Source organism: Gadus chalcogrammus, chromosome 16 (assembly GCF_026213295.1).
Source record: "Gadus chalcogrammus isolate NIFS_2021 chromosome 16, NIFS_Gcha_1.0, whole genome shotgun sequence".
Lineage (NCBI taxonomy): Eukaryota > Metazoa > Chordata > Actinopteri > Gadiformes > Gadidae > Gadus > Gadus chalcogrammus.
This window is the reverse complement of record NC_079427.1, coordinates 9176461-9197669: the sequence shown is the minus strand read 5'-3', so window position 1 is coordinate 9197669 and position 21209 is coordinate 9176461. Positions and strand designations below refer to the sequence as shown.

At 50.1% G+C, this 21209-nt stretch overlaps 1 protein-coding gene across 1 annotated transcript in view; it reads right to left on the bottom strand.

Annotated features, from left to right (window-relative positions):
- The window catches only part of robo2 (roundabout, axon guidance receptor, homolog 2 (Drosophila)), a 79876-nt gene that overhangs the window by 30154 nt on the left and 28513 nt on the right, over window positions 1-21209 (bottom strand). Inside the window, exons 11-20 of the mRNA XM_056610423.1 lie at window positions 20667-20872; window positions 18661-18742; window positions 18307-18472; window positions 17969-18135; window positions 16240-16361; window positions 13553-13784; window positions 9069-9193; window positions 8195-8366; window positions 4727-4918; window positions 3147-3173 (exon numbers count right to left, since the gene is read on the bottom strand). Of these exons, the coding sequence (XP_056466398.1) occupies window positions 3147-3173; window positions 4727-4918; window positions 8195-8366; window positions 9069-9193; window positions 13553-13784; window positions 16240-16361; window positions 17969-18135; window positions 18307-18472; window positions 18661-18742; window positions 20667-20872 (1491 nt within the window). The remainder of the gene's footprint in view (window positions 1-3146; window positions 3174-4726; window positions 4919-8194; window positions 8367-9068; window positions 9194-13552; window positions 13785-16239; window positions 16362-17968; window positions 18136-18306; window positions 18473-18660; window positions 18743-20666; window positions 20873-21209) is intronic.

Sequence of the window (21209 nt, the reverse complement as noted above, 5' to 3'; positions counted from 1 at the left end):
GAACCGGTCCCGACCGGCCCGGACAGGCCAGGGGGGGAACGAGGGGCTTTCCAGGGCTGACGCAGGGAGCTTAATGAGGAGCAGAAGCTCTTGGAGATCAGCGACAGAGCTGCTCACCCCCATCTCTACTTGCGTCACCGACCAAGACTATTAGTCAGACATAATGCAATATATTTGTTTATGCGTATTTGTATTGTATTCAATAATTCAATATTGTGGTCAATTAAATCCCATTTATTTTAACTTCTTACTTTTGTTTATTTATTTGTGTGGTGCACCTGTGTGACCCCTGCTCTAATTACTACAAAACATAAACAGACCTAGAATAATAATCCGCTGGAACCCGCTATGCTAGCGCTGCCGGTTTGTCCATTTGAATACAATAAAGCTCTAACAGCTAAAGACTGAATTCCTGTTGGGTTTTATTTTTCAGACCACAAAGCTGTTTCTCTTTGTTCCATCTGAGTCCAGGAAAGCTGAGAAGAGAGTGTGAGCGACGGAGGAAGAGAGACGGAGCCATCAAAAAGAGAGGGCCAGGGAGAGAGATAAAGAGAGGGTGAGAAAGAGAGCGAGGAAGTAAGAGAGAGAAACCATTTGAGGGATAGACGAAGAGGGAGGGAGAGGGAGTGCACGCAAGGGAGAGAGCCAGATACAGCTTAAGAGAGAGGGAGCGGGAGATAAGGCTGATAGAGCTAGAGCTAGAGAGAGAGAGAGAGAGAGAGAGAGAAAGAGCGACAGAGACTAAGAGAGTGAGATACAGCTAGAGAGAGAGACAGAGAGACTAAGAGAGTGAAATACAGCTAGAGTGAGAGAGAGAGAGAGAGAGAGAGAGAGAGAGAGAGAGAGAGAGAGAGAGATAGCTTGAGTGAGATACAGCTAGAGAGAGAGACGGAGAGACTAAGATACAGCTAGAGAGAGATAGAGAGCAAGCGTGAATGAGAGAGATACAGCTTGAGAGAGAGAGAGATACAGCTTGAGAGAGAGTGAGAGAGAGATACAGCTTGAGAGAGAGAGAGAGAGAGAGCGAGAGAGAGAGAGAGAGAGAGAGAGAGAGAGAGAGAGAGAGAGAGAGAGAGAGAGCAAGCGTGAGAGAGAGAGAGAGAGAGAGAGAGAGAGAGAGAGAGAGAGAGAGAGCGAGAGAGAGAGAGCAAGCGTGAGAGAGAGCGCAAGAGGATGCAAGGCAGGGCGTGTAGGACAGGCAGGGCCTCTGATGTCCCTATCAGTGCTCGGACACATTTCTGAGCCCGCCACGGCAAGTCTTTCATGTCCCGGCGACGATGACGTCGTCCGCATGGCAATGCCTCCCCCCCCTCTTCCCCCACCTCCACACTTCTACCCCTCTCCCCCTGATAAGCACTGGCTCCAATATGAATACAGATTAATCCCCTTTAATAAGCATTACGGCCAGGAGGACATCATCGGCGGGTATAAAAATTCCATCACATTTCTCCCCCACCCGGCTGGCCGCCTGCCTGGGCAGAGCGGTGATTTACACCTGCTGTGGTGACAGCTTTAGGGGGAGAGGGGAGGGAGAGGAGAGGGAGGGGTACTCCTGCTCTCAGTACATCACCCTGGCCAGGCGATGGGGACAGGAGCCACTAGACAGAGAGAGAGAGGGAGAGAGGGAGATGGAGAGGGAGAGAGGGAGAGGAGGGAGAGAGGGAGAGGGAGGGAGAGGGAGAGAGGGAGAGAGGGAGATGGAGAGGGAGAGAGGGAGATGGAGAGAGGGAGAGGGAGAGAGAGAGGGAGGAGGGAGGAGGGAGGAGGGAGAGGGAGAGATTCTCCTTGCCCTCATCTCTCCCTGGCACGCCGCTCAGAACTTCACCCTCTGTACCGGCTCCGTAATCAGACCCCCTCACAGCCCCTCCCATCCCTCCCCCTCCCCCTCCCCACTCTCCCGCCCTCGTCGTCCCTCGATTCGTCCTTGCCCCGCGTCCGCTGGGTCGTAAAAAACAGCGGTGACACCCGTCTCCGGCTTCTTCCAGAAGAAGAGAGGGAGGGGGGGGGGGCACCTGGCGAACTCTAACTCTAACCCGGGACGCTTCATCATGTTTTTTATGGACCCGCCCGTGTTGGGTGGTGTCCTTTGGTGAGTATATTCTGGGTCGGGGAGGTTTTGACCGCAGGCTGCCGTGGGCCCTGGATGGATGACGGGTGAAGCGTGCCCCGTGCGGTACGTGTCGAGGAATGGTGCGAGGACATGAGGTCAAAGAGTGAATCCCAGCCAAGAGGCTGTGGGCCGCCGTGGGTCTCTGTTTTTTTAAGTGGAGACCGCGCCATCGTGTGTGATGGCGTCTCTCCACTAAAAAACAGAAATGAGGAGGTAGAGCTGATGTCAGGTGAGGAACGATGACTCTGCATTTAATTGAGTCGTCCATCTTGAAATGCGATCTATCTTTTTGAAATTGTCCCCCGCCTTTGTTAAAGGGGTTTGAATGGCCGTTGGTTACGCCAAACTGGTATGTAACTTTGGTATATGAATAAAATGATATGCACGTAAGTTTGGTAAATTAACCTATGTTTGTAATTTGCCATCACGGTTAACTTAACCATGCAACACAGCATATTATCAAAAGTCCAAAACTACGCAAGACACCCATCAATGGAGGGAAAGTAAGAGGAAAAGCTGGTAGGGAGGATGACATTGAGAAAATCGAACGAATATTGAACCCCACCAACACCCAAGGACAACGTTTCAATTATGACAGTTAGGAAACCATTTTAGCAGAAGAAGAAGCAGAAGATAAAACTAATAAATTGCGAAAATGGCAAAAGGGAGCTGCACCACTTGGTACCTAAGCACAAAGACGACACACAGAACACATGGCCACACTCACACACACACACACACACACACACACACACAAACACGCAACACAAGGCATGAGATTAGGCAGGGATAGAGTTGACAGGGCCATGGTCACGGCTAACAGAACAGTACATCATGCCCTGAGTGGAGGTTTTTCGTATTCTGTAGTAGCTAAGACGGTCTATTTCCCCGTGATGCTTTGGGTTCTGCATTAGACATGACCATGAGCCTGACCAACCAAGCGTACATATTGTCATATAGCAGGGAGTGTGGGGGTGGGGGGGGGGGGGGGTGCTGGACTGGGGGAGGGCGACAAAACAGGACAAATGAACAGTACCTGCAGGGGTGAAGGTGAAGGACTGAACTGCAAAACAAGAAGACAGAGAAGTCGAGTGTTAAAGCCAGCCGAGCTTCAAGCCGTGCTGTAGGGGTGCGGGGGGGGTCTGCACACCGGCGGGTGGGGGTGGGGGTGGGGGTGTGGGAGAGCAGGCCATGCCCAAGGTGGGTGGGTGGGTGTGTGGAGGGGGGGGGGGGGGGGGGTTAGCCGTTGGTCTAAAGGAACCCAATGTGCCGTGTTCCAGCGTGCAGCACAGTCGACGGGGGAAGCGGCCAACTGAAGCGACAGCCACAGCGAGACGACACAAAAACACATAAACACATGGAACAGAACGCACACACACACAAAGCATAATCATCCCTTCAGCATCTGCAAATCCCGACGCATACACGGAACCGAAATCACACCCTCGAAGCTACCGTAACATTGGAACAGACTGCATTATGTAAAGACAAGGTGGGCTTTGGAGGAGCGCCGAATGTATTTGCACTTTGACGTCCACCAACGTTGTAATGGAATTGTTACCCGGCAGATTGCCGGCGATTACCATTGCCGGTATTGACTGGTCAAGGTCAGGGTGTGTGTGCATGTGTGTGTGTGTGTGTGTGTGTGTGGGTGGGCAGAGAGCTGGAGCTCCTCCAGCAACAAACCAGTCTGTCCCGGGTCCAGACTGACAAGCGGCACTGACCAGAGCGTCCGGTCTTCCCACTCACTACCCTCGCCACTGCCCCCAGGATGTGAACACACACTGTGGGCGGACCGGTCACAATCCCCGCCTCCCCAACCCCCCTGAAGCGTCGCACTCCAGCGCCAGCATCTGGCTCCCTTTCGAGCTGTCAGGCCTCAGGCCTCCTCACTTCGCCGCTAGAAACATCGTTAAACGTATCAGCAAGATGGCGGTAATGAGCGAAACAAAGGGAAGGAACAGCTATGTTTGTGACTTAAGAAGCAGCGCTGATCTCGGTATAAACAGAACAATCATCCTGTACAGCCCGTGTCTTAGGAACAAATAGAGATTTTCTTTTCTTTTTATCAAAGTATACTAAAGTAATCACAGGTGTGTGTATGTATGTGTGTGAGCCTGTGTTTCTACCTCGCCCAGTGTGTGTGTGTGTGTGTTTGTTTCGACAACACCTGGTCTGATTTAATCCTTGGAGTTGTTCAAGAAAACAAAGCAAACAGCTGACGGTAAATAGGAACAAAAGGAGAGGGGGGGGGGGCCCTTGTGAGTCCACTCAATCCCTTCACATCCGGCTACATCTCTATTCATATGCATTCCCATTCACTTCTATTCATATTCAATGCGGAACTCAATTTATTTCCTCCCTGTGGGTTCAAAATAAAGAAATCCATGATTAGAAGGATGGACTAATCCATTACGAGCCTACAGCTAACGATTAGTCTTAATGCACAGCTGCTGTTATTAAAATCATTCTAAACACTGTTTACTTTTCCTATACGTTCCGACTTCGATATACGATACCTCGCTCATCTCCCTCGTTCGCCTCACCAGGGTCGTGACAACACACACTGAGCGTAATGCGATTGGTCGATGCGAATCCCAGCCCCCCCCCTCTTACCTGCGTAGTTGCTGAGCCCCTTCCTCTTCTTCCTCCTCCAGTACAACCAGATGCTGAATCCCATCAGGATGACCCAGCAGGCCCCCCCGATCCCGGCGATGAAGGCGGGCTGCTTCACCACGTCGGTGATCTGCTCCGTGATGCTGTTGTTCCGGTTTCCCCCGAGCAAAATCACTTCCCGGAAGTCCTTCCCTGGAGAGAGAGAGAGAGAGAGAGTGAGGTGCCGTTTGTTGAGTGACGGTTGGAGCAGCCAATCAGAAAGCGAGAGTGAGAGCTGTGTGTGGAAAGCCGGTGTTTAATTCGACGAGTCGATTAGTTGAGCCTTGTGGGAATAATTCTTGTTGTTTTTTCGACAGAGGGGGAAGGGAAGTAAACACTGGAACTGAGTGATGATGATGATGATGATGATGTGGTGATGATGATGATGATGACGACGTTTGGCAGTCCGCTCTGAGGGTCCAAAATAATGGTGGACAGTAGCCCTCTCTGTTACGACCAATCACAGCAAGGCCTTTTAAATCTGAAGTGCCAACATATAGCTCGGCATATAGCCACTACCTCATTGATACCGTGTTGACAAACCGAAGCTCACATTATACACACTCCTGTAAAACTACACTGAGAACGTCTTGAGGCCCAACAGGAAGTGACTGCGATGAGCGCCGCGTGATCCGAGGCTTCCAGGGGAGCTGATGACCCCGTAGAGGACTGGGAAACGATTCACTCCCCTGTGTGGATCGAGATAGAAACTAACACAGCAGGCGGGTGGGGGTAGAGGGTGGGAGCCACGGTAGATCGGTAGATATCTGGTGTGTGAGGGTGAATAATGCAGACTGAACAAGACAAAGCTTAAAAGCAGGTGAGGGGAAACTGTTTGCTCAGCTCAACACCTAATTCACTCCATGGCGGCTAACACACGCACACACACACACACACACACTGACACACACCGTGTGGAATGAGAGAGAGTATCGATCTCTGATCTGAGCTCAGCTAGTCTGGGCAGATACTGTTTCCATCAGCCGGATGATATGATTTAGAGCACATGCAAGCTAATATACACACACAGGGGCATACACACAATATACACCAGGGGTTGACACTAAGGTTTCAAAAGCACTTGCCCATCGGGCAAGTACAGGTCAGGTTCAACTTGCCCGAATGTAATGTTCACTTGCCCAAATTATAATCAGAATCGTGAACGGGCCTCTTTTTGCCAGGCACCCGGCCTGGTTTTGGGGGGGCTCAGAAAAATCATCCTAGCTCAGACTGAAGCTGAATGTTAGCTTCCACACATACACATAAAAAATAACAAACTTCTCTTTGTTTACTTATTTATCGAGCGGTCACATCGTGGCATGAAGTGATTTCAGTCCACAGTTGCAACCTATTAAAGCTATCGCCAAGTTATATGTAGACCTGCATGATTTGATGCAAATGTACATAACTGAATGTCAGAGGTAGTAGCAAAGATATGTCTTTTTTAACTTTCAAGTTTCTTGTAGCTCGAACTGAATAATCACAATCGCGTTTCTAGTAGGGTTGTCAGTCACGATACTGGATTTTCTAACTTCAACACTATTCCTGGAAAAAGATCGATATTCTATACCATTTTCGATATCAGGGGAAAAGTTTTTTTCAGGAAAGAACATACCCAAAGTAAAGAGATTATATCTCCACAACTGCAAGGGCGATAATGTCATCTTTGGGCCAAAAGAAAGATTGTTGTGCAAGTGAAATATTCAATGGGGATAATACTTGGTTAAAGTGAATAAAGCCATGGAACACAGCATAAGTGGAAGATAACATTTCCACCTGAAATAATTATCAGTATCAGTTGGTCGTTATCAGTTGGGAGCGCTGTCTTACTATGAGACACAAATAAGGTAGATATCTTACAATTTTGACACCTGACACCTCTATTTAAAGTTCAGGGCAATCGAATGCACCAAGCCAAACACTCGCAAATAAATATATGGCCACTAGATTGCGCTGAAGAATATGTTTTCTGATTGAAGGCAATTTACCCTATTTCCTAGAACCTCTTATTCATTGATTGAAACACCATGTTAAGTTGCAAAATTTGGCCCAGGATACATAGGAATAATCCTGTTTATGGTGGTTTTATTCGATCAGAATCAACTTTGTGCAGACAAAATCACAAAGGGTAATACTTCATTTTTGGTTGTTAAAGGAAAAGGAGGACGTTTCTTCTTAAGTTGTTATTTGAGGAGTTTTAGTAACAGAATGATATGGTTTGGACTGTTTGGGAATAAGTGGAGGCTGAGCTTTCAGTACTATTATACAGTAGTTTGTGAGGGTCCAATTTCGTGAAAACGATCGCTATTGCTGTGCGCATGTGCACAGTTATGAAACACAAAACCGTGTTCTTGACTTCCTTGATAATTTGCCTCAATCCAAAGTACTTCCAACTGCCATCCTCCATCACTACTCATTTAACTTCTACCTAAACCGTTCGCGGAGGTGCTGCACTTGAGATGCTAGCTGTGTTGGCTAACCTTTAGCAAATCACTTCCAGAGACCGCACTGCGAGTGAGTGACAGAAGGAGGGGCTATATTCGCACTGAAGCGATGCGTGTCTGTTAACTCGCTTTCCGAGAGAAGAGAAGACAGCGCGCTGATCAATTGCAAATACTTCTATTTTGTGTGGTTTTGCGGAACAAAAGGTTGTTCTGCAGTTTCTAAAAACATTTGAATAAATAGCTTTTATATTAACATCACCCAAAATCCCTTGCCCGTTCGGGCAACCAGAAAAAATCTCAACTTGCCCAAACATTTTTTTACTTGCCCCGGGCAAGCGGGCAACCGTTAGTGTCAACCCCTGTACACTATTTCTTCCTCTCCTTCACACAAACACACACACAGACACAGACATGGACACTCACGCACACACACATACACACACACAGAGACCAACACACACACACACTCACACAGAGACAAACACACACACACACACACACACACACACACACACACACACACACACACACACACACACACACACAGAGACCAACACACACACACACTCACACAGAGACAAACACACACACACACACACACACACACACACACACACACGCACATTCATACATCTGCAAGCTTAGCCTAGCTGCTGGGGATGGATTGTGTGAGTGACATTGGGGAAATAAGAACATGCTCCAGGGCAGGCCATCAGTTATGGGTCAAATCAGCTCAATCTGCCTCTCACACGCACATACATCACACAGGCCAGGGCCACATATCACAACAGCGAGGTGTGCAGAATATGCATTAAGTCATTTCTGTCCTATTCCTCCGAGGGAAAAACGTGAAAGCGGTTATATGTGTATCCATCAACGGTCAGATATTAACGTTTTTTATCCCAGCACCAGCTCTTCATTCTCAGAATCATTTGCAATCGATGATGAAACACAAAAAAACGTTGGGATAATCCTTTGACCTCACCTATGACGATGGGCTGGGCCTCACTCTTCACCCCCACACCCGCGCTGGTGCTGGCGGCCACCTCCACCCGGTACATCACCCCCACCTGCAGCCCCCCCACCACCACCGAGCGGATGGCGGCGTCCACCGTCTTGTTGACGTGGAAGCGCGTCTCGTTGCCCAGGCACCAGATCTGAGAGAGAGGAAGAGGAAGACATGGATGAGGAGTCACTGTTAGACACATACTGAATTAATGTGGATTCCTCCAGCTGATTTGGCTTCTCTCTGTCTGTATCAAGCCCTCTGAGTTAAGGGGACCACATTTGAAAAACATTTTGAATGGACATTCAGCATTTTCACCAATCTTCACATCTCAATGTAGTACCGCTTAAAAATATTGCGCAGTTCATGCCCAAATTTTACTATGAGGTGTTTAAGCTTTGGTAAACCAATCCAAAACAAGGCAAAGTAGGTTCCTAAAAAAGGGAATCCTTTGTATTGTATTGATTGCCTATTGTCCATGATCGTCAGTCACATTAATGGATTAATGTTGATAGAAAAACCTCCATCAGATAGACACAGGACTAATTACCCAACCTATAGAAATGTATATTCATTTCAGGTCTAGGGACCTCAAGACTCTCAGGTCTTATGTCCAATTACTACTATTATTATTATTAAGTCTGATGTCTAAAGTCCATGGTCTATGGTTTAAAGTAATAAGTCTTAAGTCATAAGTCTAAGGTTTAAAGTCTTACGTCTAAGGTCTAATGTCTAAGGTCTAAGCTCTAAACTCTAAGGTGGGGATAAAGGATTTGACCGAGGCCACTGAGGTTCTGACCCAGAACAGGCCCCCCCCCCCTGGTGGTACATGTGTGGTGTGGCACCAGCGAACCTTGTACTCCTGGATGATGCCGTTCTGGTGGTCCGGCGCAGGGGGGTCCCAGGAGATGCTGATGGAGGTGCTGTTCTGGTTGCCCACGGTGAGGACGGTCACCTGCTGGGGGGGGGCACTGGGCGCTGGACACACACACAAACAACAGCATTAGAATTTGAATACATGTTTATTGATTTATTTTCTAGAGAAAAAGCTATTTTGATTGCAAAGTTATTACTGCAAGAATATGTAGTGTGTGTGTGTGTGTGTGTGTGTGTGTGTGTGTGTGTGTGTGTGTGTGTGTGTGTGTGTGTGTGTGTGTGTGTGTGTGTGTGTGTGTGTGTCTGTGTGCTTTTGTGTAAGTGTGGGCAAAATAATGCACAAGCACATAGCACTACACTCCATCCAAATAAAACTACAGATTCACGGTGAGCACACACACCGTCAAATACAACCAGCGAGCAAGACACACACGCACACGTTCCTTCCTAGAGGAGCCAGGTCTCATGAAGACCGGAGGAATGTGTCATTTGGAGGGGGATTTACATGAGTAGGCCCCTGGGGCAGATCTTAGTACTACTATGACCGCTGCTCCAAGTACCATTTCACTAAGATTTAATACCCCAGCCTCTGTCTCCAGCTCAGAGAGAGAGAGAGAGAGAGAGAGAGAGAGAGAGAGAGAGAGAGAGAGAGAGAGAGAGAGAGAGAGAGAGAGAGCGAGAGAGAGAGAGAGAGAGAGAGAGACAGAGACAGTGAGAGAGAGAGACAGAGACAGTGAGAGAGAGAGAGAGAGAGAGAGAGAGAGAGAGAGAGAGAGAGAGAGAGAGAGAGCACTTCTATTGATTTCCCCAGAGCAACAACTGAACGGGCTGGAAGAGAAGCTCAATCGGTCAAGCTAAGCGCGGATCGCTGCCCCGGCCGGGGTGGCACGCGTGGGTCAGCGGGCTTATAGGATGAAGCCCGATATCCACGGAGTCACCGACGAACAGGAAACACAGACAGAGCAAAGAAAGACACAAGAGAAAAAATAACCAGTACACTTCGAGAGGAGGAAGAGGAGGAGGAGGAAACACAGGCCCGGTAAACATATCGAGTGGCCACGATCGATGGGCCCGCGCGGCTCCGAAAACGCAGCAGGCATCGGATCTGGGGGAGAGGTTCAGGGCCGAGGGTGGAGGAAAGGGGAGGGTCCGAGTCTGTCTTGGAGAACAAGCCTGGTACGCCCGCTGAGGAAGGACGGCGGGGAAGCAGCCAATCGCGAACGACGGCCTTGCTGTTCACCGTGGCGACTACCCCCCCCCCCACCCCCCCCCTGACGCCAGCAGCGGCGAAAAGAGGGGGAGTAAGGACGGGTTAAGTAAACAACAGCAACTGGGGGTCAAACTGGAAATAACCTTTTTCTATATATATTTTCCTCTCCCCCCCCCCCCCCCCCACCCCAAAATAATGTTTTCTCATTTCCTGCGGCGTGTGGCGAGGCAGTGCCGGACGCCGTCGGCAGCCCCGCTGCTGACAGCTCAATTACACCGGCGGGCTGCCGCCGCCTCACCTCGCCTCAGTCCAAAATGGCACGTGTCACCCTGGTTAAATCGCTGCTCATCCCTCAGCGCGATTGGCCACACTGCCCCCCCCCCCCCCCCCCCCCCCCCTCATCTCCACCCCCCCCTGAGAGCCAGGAGGAACCCTGGCATGGCGACAAGATGGATGGGCCCGCGGATGAACTCGCCACCCCGGCCAGATTAGAAGCAATTCACCGAGAGGTGGGGGGGGGGGGGGGCATCTCGAGAGACATTGGAGGGGTGGGGGTGGGGGGGGGGGGGGGGGATCTTGATACCCAGGGTCTCCCGACGAATCCCAGGTGACGCTGTGAGGGAGGCGATGCCGGCGCGACGGCCATCAGAGAGCAATGTCATTCAGAGGTAATGTCAGCGCTGATTTAAAGCGCTGGATTATCACCGTGCATATTGGTGCTAAACAACACATACTCTCATTACAGGGCGGGTGGGGTGGGTGGGGGTGCGTCGCTAATAGAGCCATTAGCAGAGTGATGTAGAGCTGTTTGGGGGGCATGACCCCCCCCTTATACCTCCTAGCTCCACCCACGTGCACGTGCACGGGGGGGGGGGGGGAGGGGGGGAGGTGTGCTGGAAGCTAACGTCGCACAGGCTAACAGCCCAGTGCTAATATGCTAATACCAGCCCCTTAAGTGGTCTGGGGGAGGAGCCTAACCAGGGGAGGGGGAGGGGGGTTCCACCACACAAAACAGATGTAGGTTATGCATGTTGTGGATCATCATAAATGGGCTTCCTTCACATCCTCCCAGTGGCCAGCACCACAGTCCCTTCATCATCCTCCACCAACCGGCCAGAGGGAGGGAGGGAGGGAGGGGATATGGGGGAGAGGGGACTCCGTAATGGGGGGCAGGGGAGAGGGTGTACAGGGGCTGTTTGGGAGCCCGGAGCGACACCCCCCCCCCCCCCCAGCCCCCCCAACCAGAAGTCCACACGGACCTGCTCTGCGCGGCTTTTACGGCGTTAGCTAATGGACACCCCTAAGTTTTAATCACTTCTCGCCGCCGCGGCGCGCTATCCATCTAGGCTTTGTCCTGAACTGCCTGGGTCCCAGGGACTCTGTGGAGCCCGGAGCGGGAGGAGAGAGAGACAGAGAGAGAGAGAGAGAGAGAGAGAGAGAGAGAGAGAGAGAGAGAGAGAGAGAGAGAGAGAGAGAGAGAGAGAGAGATGGAGAGGAAGAGCGATGGAGAGGATGAGGGAGAGAGAAAGAGAAAGAGAAAGAGAAAGGGAGAGAGAAAGAGAGAGAGAAAGAGAAAGAGAGAGGAAGAGAGAGAAAGCGAGAGAGAGAGAGCGAGAGTACCAGCCCCGCCCAGCCACGGACGCAGGAGCAGGTCAGAAATAGAACGAGTGGGGCCTCTGGGGGACCAGGATGGAGACGGAGACGGAGCGGCCCTGGGAGAGGCTGAGGCATGCAGCTGGTTACAGCGGGGCTGAGGGCAGTGGGTAGGCTATGTATTGTGTCTGAGTGTGTGTGAATGTGTGTACGCATTCAAATATTAGCCAAGATAAAGAAAATAAGGTTAAGAACAAGAACGTTATTTGTCGTTTTCTTCGATTGTTGGTGTATATGTGTGTGTATGCGTGTGCGTGTGGGGGGGAGGGGTGATAGTGTGAGAGTATGTACATGCCTGGTCCCATGTCTGGGTGTCTGTTTGTGTGTCTGTCGGAGTAAGTGTGTGTAGGTTCCTGTGTCCAGGTAACGTGTGTAGAGTTGTCCAGGTGTGTGTGTCTGTGTGCGTGTGTGTGTGTGTCTTTGTGTAGTTGGCCGGATGTCAGAGTGTGTGTGTGTGTGTGTGTGTGTGTGTGTGTGTGTTTGTGTCTCTGTGTCTGTACGTGTTAGTGGGACAGCTAGGATGTGATGGTGCCTGTGGTACAGCAGCAGCTCTCTCCGCCTGGCCAGGGGAGATACGGTTGCTCTGAGGCAGAGGGAATTAATGGGGCTGTCACTTCCACAGGATGTGTAGCGTCTCCGACAGGAAGACCCCAGGAATCCTTGGACAGCACAGGGCCGTGTTCCCCGGATAAGGAACACGCTTCTCTCTACGTTTGCATTTTCTGTGTACGTTTTATTTCCCCCGTCTCCAGACTTCTACTGTTTGGCTTTCCCTCCCGGACTTGTCCTTCTTTGTTTCCATTTAGAACAGGGTTGTCAACATGTTTTGAACTGATTCAGGAGCGTGACAGGCGAATGCATTGCTGTCTGTGTAGTTGTGTGTTTGTTTTAATCGGAAACGTCAATAGAAGAAAAGTTAATGACATTTCCTACTTCAACAATCTGACGGCAAACCCTGGGCCCAACGAAGACACACCTGGGATATAGTGTGTGTAACTTTGGGTGTGAGTGTGTGCGTATGTGACTGTGGGGCACGTTTGTGTGTGTCTGTTTGTGACTGTGTCTACGTCTGTGTCAGGTTCAGGCGACAGATCGGTTTGCGTGTGTGGGGTGTGTCTGTGTGTGAGAGTGTGTGTGTCTTTGTGTGTGTGTGTTTGTATGCGTGTGTGTCTCCGTCTGGGTCTGGTTCGAGTGACAGATCGGTTTGCTCGCAGGAGTTAGGGGAGTGAGTGAGTACTCCGTCCAATCACAGCACAGGCCCGTGGCAACATGGAGGGGGGGGGGGGGGGTTGGGGTGGATCAAGAACCCCACCAATCATAAACAAAACACAGCCCAGTGAAAAGGTCAGCTGTCCTCTTGACACACACACACACACACACATACACACACACACACAAACACACGCCTTCACTATCCTCAATGTCAATAGGAGGAACATTAGATCATGACAGAAGGAAGAATGAAAGTGACCTGCGGGCTGCCGTGTCAAACCATCACTCCAGATGTAGGAGGACCCACGGATTCAGCCACAGCCCTTCTCAGTTCTGTATTGCTTCAGACGCCGCGGCGTACATCGTCCATCACTCATCCCGCTCACCTTCTTCTGTGGTGCGCGCCGTCCGCGACTCGCTGTCCATGCCCTGGAACTCGTTGAAGTACGGCCGCACCTTGATCTCGTAGACGATGCCCTTCTTCAGGGCCCCCAGCACCATGCTGCGCTCCGATGGGACCTTCACGTCCTGGCTCTGCCAAGGCCCCGGTGAGGGCAGCCCCGAGGACTGCCTGTATATAACTCTGTAGCCCTGGATGAACTGGGACTGACGGTCCACCTGGGATCAGTTCAACAAACACACAAAGAGGACACTTTGTTACGGCAGGAGTTGACGGTTCAGCAACCGGTTCAGTTGACGGTTCGGGGTTGTAGGAGGACACTGTTACCCAATCCTACGTTAATCTCTGCGTTTACCCTGTGTGCATCGAATCATGCTAATGGAACGACTGCGACTGCTTCTAGCGCGCTTTCATCGTTAGCGAAGACACTCACTCGCACAATTAGCGCCCTGACATTACCTCACACATCGAGCTACCGAGGAGCCGTCCGCGATTCTTTAAATGAAACATCTTCCATCTGCACGGCTTCTCTCATGCTAACACACCCGTCTCTCGTGGTATATAAACCCCCAGCGCTGACAACAGCACCGGAGACAAAACACAAACAACAAGTCTCAACACGCCGGGGACGAGATCAAAGCAGTGACACGTGGGTCCTTGGGAACCCACGGGGGATAGATACCTGAGAACTACAAGAGCACCACTTCCACAGAGTAGATAAGAGACCGTGCTTGGAAGGCTCCCATCACTTTGCAAACGGGTTCAACTTAAGAGAAGTTGGACCCTTTTAACCAGATGGCGTCCAGGGTGCCGTGGGGTAGGAGGGGAGAGTTGAATTTATGTGAGGAGGGAGAAGGGTCATTACTCATTGTAATGGCTTGTTAACAGTAGGAAAAGTGAGCAGAGCTTTCAAGTGGGATATTAACCAGCTGTGTTTTAGCCAGTGTGGCTCGGAGTAAATCAGCCAAACGACTTCCCGGCTCGCTGTGTAACTTTCATTAATAGAATGATTTGGGGAATAGAAATGCTGAATCGAGCGGCGGACGCTCTGTTTACGGCGCTAGGAACCTGATATATTACGGACGGCGGTGCGTTCTCATGCTGATTATACACGGCGCTCATAAAGTAGTGCTCGCTGGCACGCAGTCCGACAGCAGCCCCTAGGTGAGACGCATTACCGGGGTCAATAAACAAGTCACCGGGAGAAAATACAACAAATGTGGCTAATGTGGTTGGTTTAGAAGGGGAAACAGCCGTCTCTGCCTGCTAATGGTCGTTCTTAACACCTACGATTGGTTGATTTGCGTCGCAAATCAACCAATAGGGAGCTGCTAAGGAACAGCTGAAGGCTAGCAACTCCATGACAAAGCTACTCTGTCGATGTTTTCGTACGTCGTTATCGCCGTGATGGTCGTGGTTAGTATCGATCAACGCTCGGAAAAACTTTACACACTACAATGAAGAGGTTTTCATGGGGGGGAAATAAATGTTAATAATCAACCGCTTTTAAACATCCACCGTCTGTCTCGAGGAGAGAGGGACTTTGTGGTTTAGGGAAACATAAAAAGAGATTAAAAGGTATTCCTAGTCACATAACTCCACATATTGCCAGGCTTTTAACTCGACTGGGAATCGCCCGAGGAGGTGCGCAGCAGAACAAGACACCTGATGTTCCCCGACAAACATCTTGATGTTTATGCCATCCACCAAGTGTCTCATGTTCACTTACTTTTGAGTCTGCAATTAAAATGTTTCAAAGCGAGAACACACTTCTTAAGAGGATAACTTGGAATTTCCTACCGCAGGAGCAGAGGAAGTAGAAGAAGAAGAAGAAGAAGAAGAAGAAGAAGAAGAAGAAGAAGAAGAAGAAGAAGAAGGAAAAAAGAGAAAATGCTAGCCTGGAGGAATTGCTCTCGAGCTTCAAAGAGAAACACATTCACATCTATCCCACTTTATGACTCAGGGATGTTTAAATCAAAGACGAGGGAGGAACAAAGTTAGGAATCTGAATATCAGAGAGGGGATACATGGATTTCCCATATTCCTTCCTTCTTCAAACCCAGCCCACTGGAGTGCTCTGTTCCTCACAGACCGGAGTGAAACTTTTAATTACAGGTTCAAGCCGTACAAAATAGGACTGTAAAAAAGACGCCCGTAGTGTCCCTGATGTCATCCATTGGTTTTTACACACAACTGTTTGAGGATCGAGATTTATCTGCTTGGGAGCCGAGGAAACAAACCACATTTGGCACATAGAGGGCGCGATTTGGAGCCGGACTCACACTAGCCTACCACCAAAACTCCCTCATATTCAATCTTAATATTCAAACTTCTAAACAGAATTTAACCATCAACCCGGACCTGAATAACACATGACACGAGAACGACCATGCCACTGAGATCCTAACGGTAAGAAGAAGGAACCGACCTAGCATGGAAATCAGTCCTGTGAACCCCCTGTAGACTGTCATCCCTGGCACCCCACTTCCGAGCACAGATGTTCGTCTGTTTGTGAAGCTCAAGAAACTGAGGTCCGTTCATGGAGGCGGTTCGGACCTCCGTTTCTTGAGCTTCACAAACAGACGTTCGTCTGTTTGTGAAGCTCAAGAAACGGAGGTCCGTTCATGGAGGAGGCTCGGAAGTGAGGTGCAACACACCGTTGTGCGTACTCACCGTCCAGGTAACCTGTATGGTGGTGGGGCTCATGACCACCGGGTTGTGCAGGCGAACTATGACCTCTCCAAGCTCCTTCTGCACGTGCCTGTGGTCCACGCCCGGCGACGGGGGGCTGATGTCTGGCGAGGAGGAGAAGGTACAGAGAGAGAGAGAGAGAGGGAGGGAGGGAGGGAGGGAGGGGGAGAGAGAGAGACAGACAGACAGACAGACAGACAGACAGACAGACAGACAGACAGACAGACAGACAGACAGACAGACAGACAGACAGACAGAGAGACAGCGAGAGAGACAGAGAGAGAGATACGGTTTGGTTGAGGAGTCTGTTTTACAACATTGTGTTCAACATTTCTAATATAATAAGCCTTTGTGTATTACAAAATCTGTCCAACAGCCAAAGCATCGCTGAAGAACAGACAACTTCAATTAATTCATCTAAGAGGCTTAACATTGCAGGGATTATTACAAATTCAATTGACAAAGTCCCAATCTGTCTTCCGCATGAAAATGTCCCTTGGTTCTTCTTCTCCCTGGGAGAACAGTGGTCGGATCAGGGATTGGTGTGTGACGTCTTCGGTAACCGTAGATGCGTACGACCGTGTCAATGAGTCATGTCTGAGCGCAAACCTTAAATTGACTGCAGAGATGATGAATGAATGGCCTGGTCATATTTTCCAGCTCGTTTGCCGTTTTGCATGGCCATGTGTTTCCAGTTACGACCAATAAAAAAATAAAAGGCCCATCTACGTGATGCAATGTAGGGATGGAGACAGAGGGTCATGACACTGGGCTGGGGAGGAAAGATTGGAGCTGTTTACTGTAGCAACGATCTCCCAGCAAGGTATGATCTGAATGAATGAATAAGTCGACACTGAGATTTCGGTTTGGAATAACTACAAGCAATGTGGTGGCAAGTGTGCTAAAAAGGAAGTTATTGGAAACAGATTCATTCATTTTCCAATAATAATTTTTACAATATGAATAAGCAGATGGAGCGATGATTACAGGTTAACTGCCAACATCGGTGTTCCAACCTATCTGCTGGGAGTCAAAGAACCACAAAATCATCCTGGCTCTATACCTCCACCACATATGTAGTTGGGATGACCTTGATTGCCGCCACGATGATTCACTCTCTGCTTTTCTAAATAGACACTCCAATAGCCTCCACCAGTAACAGCGTTGGCTCGTCCCGGCCAATCGAGAGCCCAGCAGGGCTGTGGCTCAACGCTGGAGCGGCCGGCCTTATCGTATCAGTGTAATGCAGAGACGGGAGTCTGTCTGTGGCACCTTAATCCAATCTGCCCTGGGTCATTTTCTCCTGTTATCGTCATTAACATAGCAGGGATTGTTCTAACACTGTTAGTCCTTCCAAAAGTAGACACTCCGACTTTACATAATGGCCTAAGTGTGGCCATAATGGGCCATGTGGAGGAGAGGGCTGGCCTGACCTCTGTGAAGTAAAGTTAGAAAGATACCGGCTAATCGCTCTTCATTGCACGGGGGCAACAAGAAGTTTATACTTTCTACACTTGTGTTGTGTATCAGGGGCCACGCAAGTGGTAAACAGCGTCACTAGCATTAAACAATAAACCAACAGACATTGAGACACGTTTCCGATGTAAATGACACTGGAAGCTGAATCACTCCGCAAGCACTGTAATGGTTGTGTGGCATTTCTACATTTGTGGTGCCGATGTTAAAGGGGGTGTTATGGTGGGGGGGGTACCTTGGGTCCGAACAGGCTCCGACATGGGGCTGGGGTCGCTCAGGCCCTGGGTGTTGACCGCTCGGACCATGAAGAGGTAGATGGTGTTGGGCCGGAGACCCTTCACCGTGAACTGGGTGGTCTTCACGTGGTCCGCCACCGTCTGCCAGCTGTTGCTCACCGATTGGCTGCAACGACGATGTGACCGCGACGTTAACAATGGCGATACGGCGTACAATCTCCATCGCCACATACCACAAGACGAGATGACACTATTACCCCCCAAAGGGGAAATTCTGCTACAAAAATATCCAGTGTTAAGCGTAACACTGGTTAGGCTTAAGGTGGGCGGAGCTGACCTGAAGGCCTCGATGACGAAGGAGGCGACGGGCGAAGCGCCGGGCAGACCGGGCTGCCAGGACAGGGACACGCTGTTCTTGGTGACGTCCGTGACCTGGGGCTTGGAGGGGGGGCCGGGCAGCTCCATGTCGTCCCGGGTCTTCACCACCAACAGGCTGCCGGCCTCTGAGGGACAGTTGGGGGGGGAAGAGGGTGAAGGGTTGGCACGGTGACATTCACGTCCGCTCATAAAAGAATGTGATGGGAATCGTTGGCCGATTAATAGCCTCCCGAGATGAAACGATTCCAGACATTTAGGGAAGGGGATAAGGTCATAAGGGGGGTAGGGGGGGGAGGGGAAGGCGATTCGGTACCTTTGACTTCCAAGAAGGCGCTCCACGACGTTTCGCCGCTGGAACTGGCCGCCACGCAGGTGTAGATCCCAGAGTCAGAGAGCTGAGGGTCACAGATCACACACACACACACACATGGTCAGCACGTTGGTAGCCACCTCGCCAGCCATGGATATCAAAATATAAAGCGCCGGAGGTGGGGATCGATAAGCACGTTATGGGCAAACACAAACTCAGCCAGCACTGCACTAGTAAACCTTTCAAGGTGGGAAGAAAAGCACAAACCTCCGGTCTGAACACCAGTGCTATTAGAAAAAGGGTCCGTAATGGTTTCAAATCAACACAGTGTAGAATGGCCTCTGTCGAAATACACAAACAAATTCCCCTTCTGAGTGGAATATCTCTGTAACCACACGGGAAACAAGGCGTAAGCCCTCTCCTACCACTTTTACATTCACCTGCCATCTCCCATCCTCAGAAATCTTGCCATGACTGCTCCGTCCCAGATTAGCATTTGCTTTCATTCCTGCTCTTCGCCGTGCAGAAAAGCAGGCAATAAGCAAGGAGGAAGATGGAGTAGGAGTGATCTCCCCCCATGATCCACTTCCCGTCATCATAAATCCATGCGGTGTGGCTTCGCGGCTCGATCTGGCGTCGGCCAAATTGCATGTCACTGGTGAGTGGCCCAAAGTGCTGACGCTAATTTCCTAATTAATTCAATTTTCTCCTCGCCGCCCGTCCGCGGCAGTACCACCGCTCCTCTCTCCCTTATTTCCCCACCGTCCTGCCGACCACAACAAAGGAGAGGCTAATTCAGTTAGGGAGGGGGGGGCTGTGTGAGCCCCCTGGACCGCTGACAGCTGGCCTGTCTCTCCGTCCCTCCGAGGGAACTTTGCCGGTGTGTTGGGGTTTCGTGTTTAGTTATTTTCTGTGTGAGACTCGCCGTCGCGTCTTTATTAAATAAAAACGCTGGGGGTCGGGATTTTTTTTTTAAATTAAGGATATTCCAGCGAGAGAGAGGGGGCGGGGATTGGGGGGCGAGGGAGAAAAAAATGAGCTTTTTAAATCTAATACATCCTGATGGGGGGTGCGTGTGCGGCCACGTGTGTGTTTGTGTGTGTGTGTGTGTGTGCGTGCGGTGATGCCACGTTCGTGTGCATCCTATAGCTGGAGCCCGTCCAGAGCTGCCGCAGCCTAGCCTTTTAGGAGCTGTCACGCCACTAAGTGATAGTATCAAACAATTTACCCCAAAATCAATAGTGCCTATTCATCTCTTTTAAAGGCAATGTGATTCTGCTTGTCCGTCTCAGTCACACGGCTGGGCAAATCGAATCCACTAAGGGGCTCCTACGCTGAATCGCTGCCCGCTATAGAATGCACGCCGAGGGCAGCATACGCAGAGTGCATACGTGCATGCTGCATCGAGAGACAACATCAGATGAGATGAGATCACATGTGACAGCAGACAGGAAGAGTGTTGACGGACAGGATGTCAGAACCGTAGGTGTGGCTGGGGGAAGAGACGGGAAAGTGGAACACGGAGAAGGCATCGATCCCACCGGACACGACACGTTTACCCATCCACGTGATGTAATAATTCCTGGTTCAAACGCTGTATTTTATAAAACCTGGCACATTTCTGGATTACAAATTCCTTTAAGCCGGCTTCACCGTTTGACCTAGAACTATGATTAAGCATTTGGGTAACGAAACCCCTTCTTTAGCTAAACGCAACCCGCTCTTTAGCTAAACCTATTACATTTTTGCATGTATTTGCATCCCGTTAAAGTCACAGGTACAACACAAGGATAACACCACAAATGACGCTCATAGCGTTCCCAACTCGGTACAGAGCGGGCCCTTCTTCAACACAGCAAAACAAGGTCAAAGGGGTTCTGCAAACAAAGGCCTGCACCACTCGCACCGTGGGTAGGCAGTGGGGCTGGCGCGATACTTCAGCTATCATTACAGGTAGCACTCACAGGGAAGGTGTTATCTAGAGCTCAACACCACAGCAGGTGCCTCACCTTGACGCTCCTGATCTGGAGGCTGCCCAGCTCCTGCAGGGACATGCGCGGGTCCTTGCCCAGCAGACTGACTCCATCTTTCAGCCAGCTAATGGACGGGATTGGGTCTCCGGACGCCTGGCACTTCAGCAAGGCCACGGTGTCCACCCCCAGCGTCTGATTGGACGGCCCTTGACGGATGATGGGCGGCGGCCTGTCTGTCAGAACTGGGGAAGAGGCGGTTGGTCGCGTTAGCTTAGCGTCGCGCTGAAAACTGTAATTATGAAGAGTTTTTGAAGCTGTGTTTCGCAACAAAGTGATTTACATATCAAAAACAAAAAGATACGATAACAGCAAATGGCACACATTAAAACAACAGATAACAGTACTAACGTTTGAAGGATAACAGTTAATTGTGCCGGGTTTGAGGTCAGTTTATATTGGCGCACGATTGTAATTATTTTGACGTTCAAAGAAAGACCTTGATGGAAAAACAAACAAAAAAAGTGGAATTCAAATGGTTCAAAGTTAGAAAACGTGATTAAAGAGTAATAAGGGAGTAAA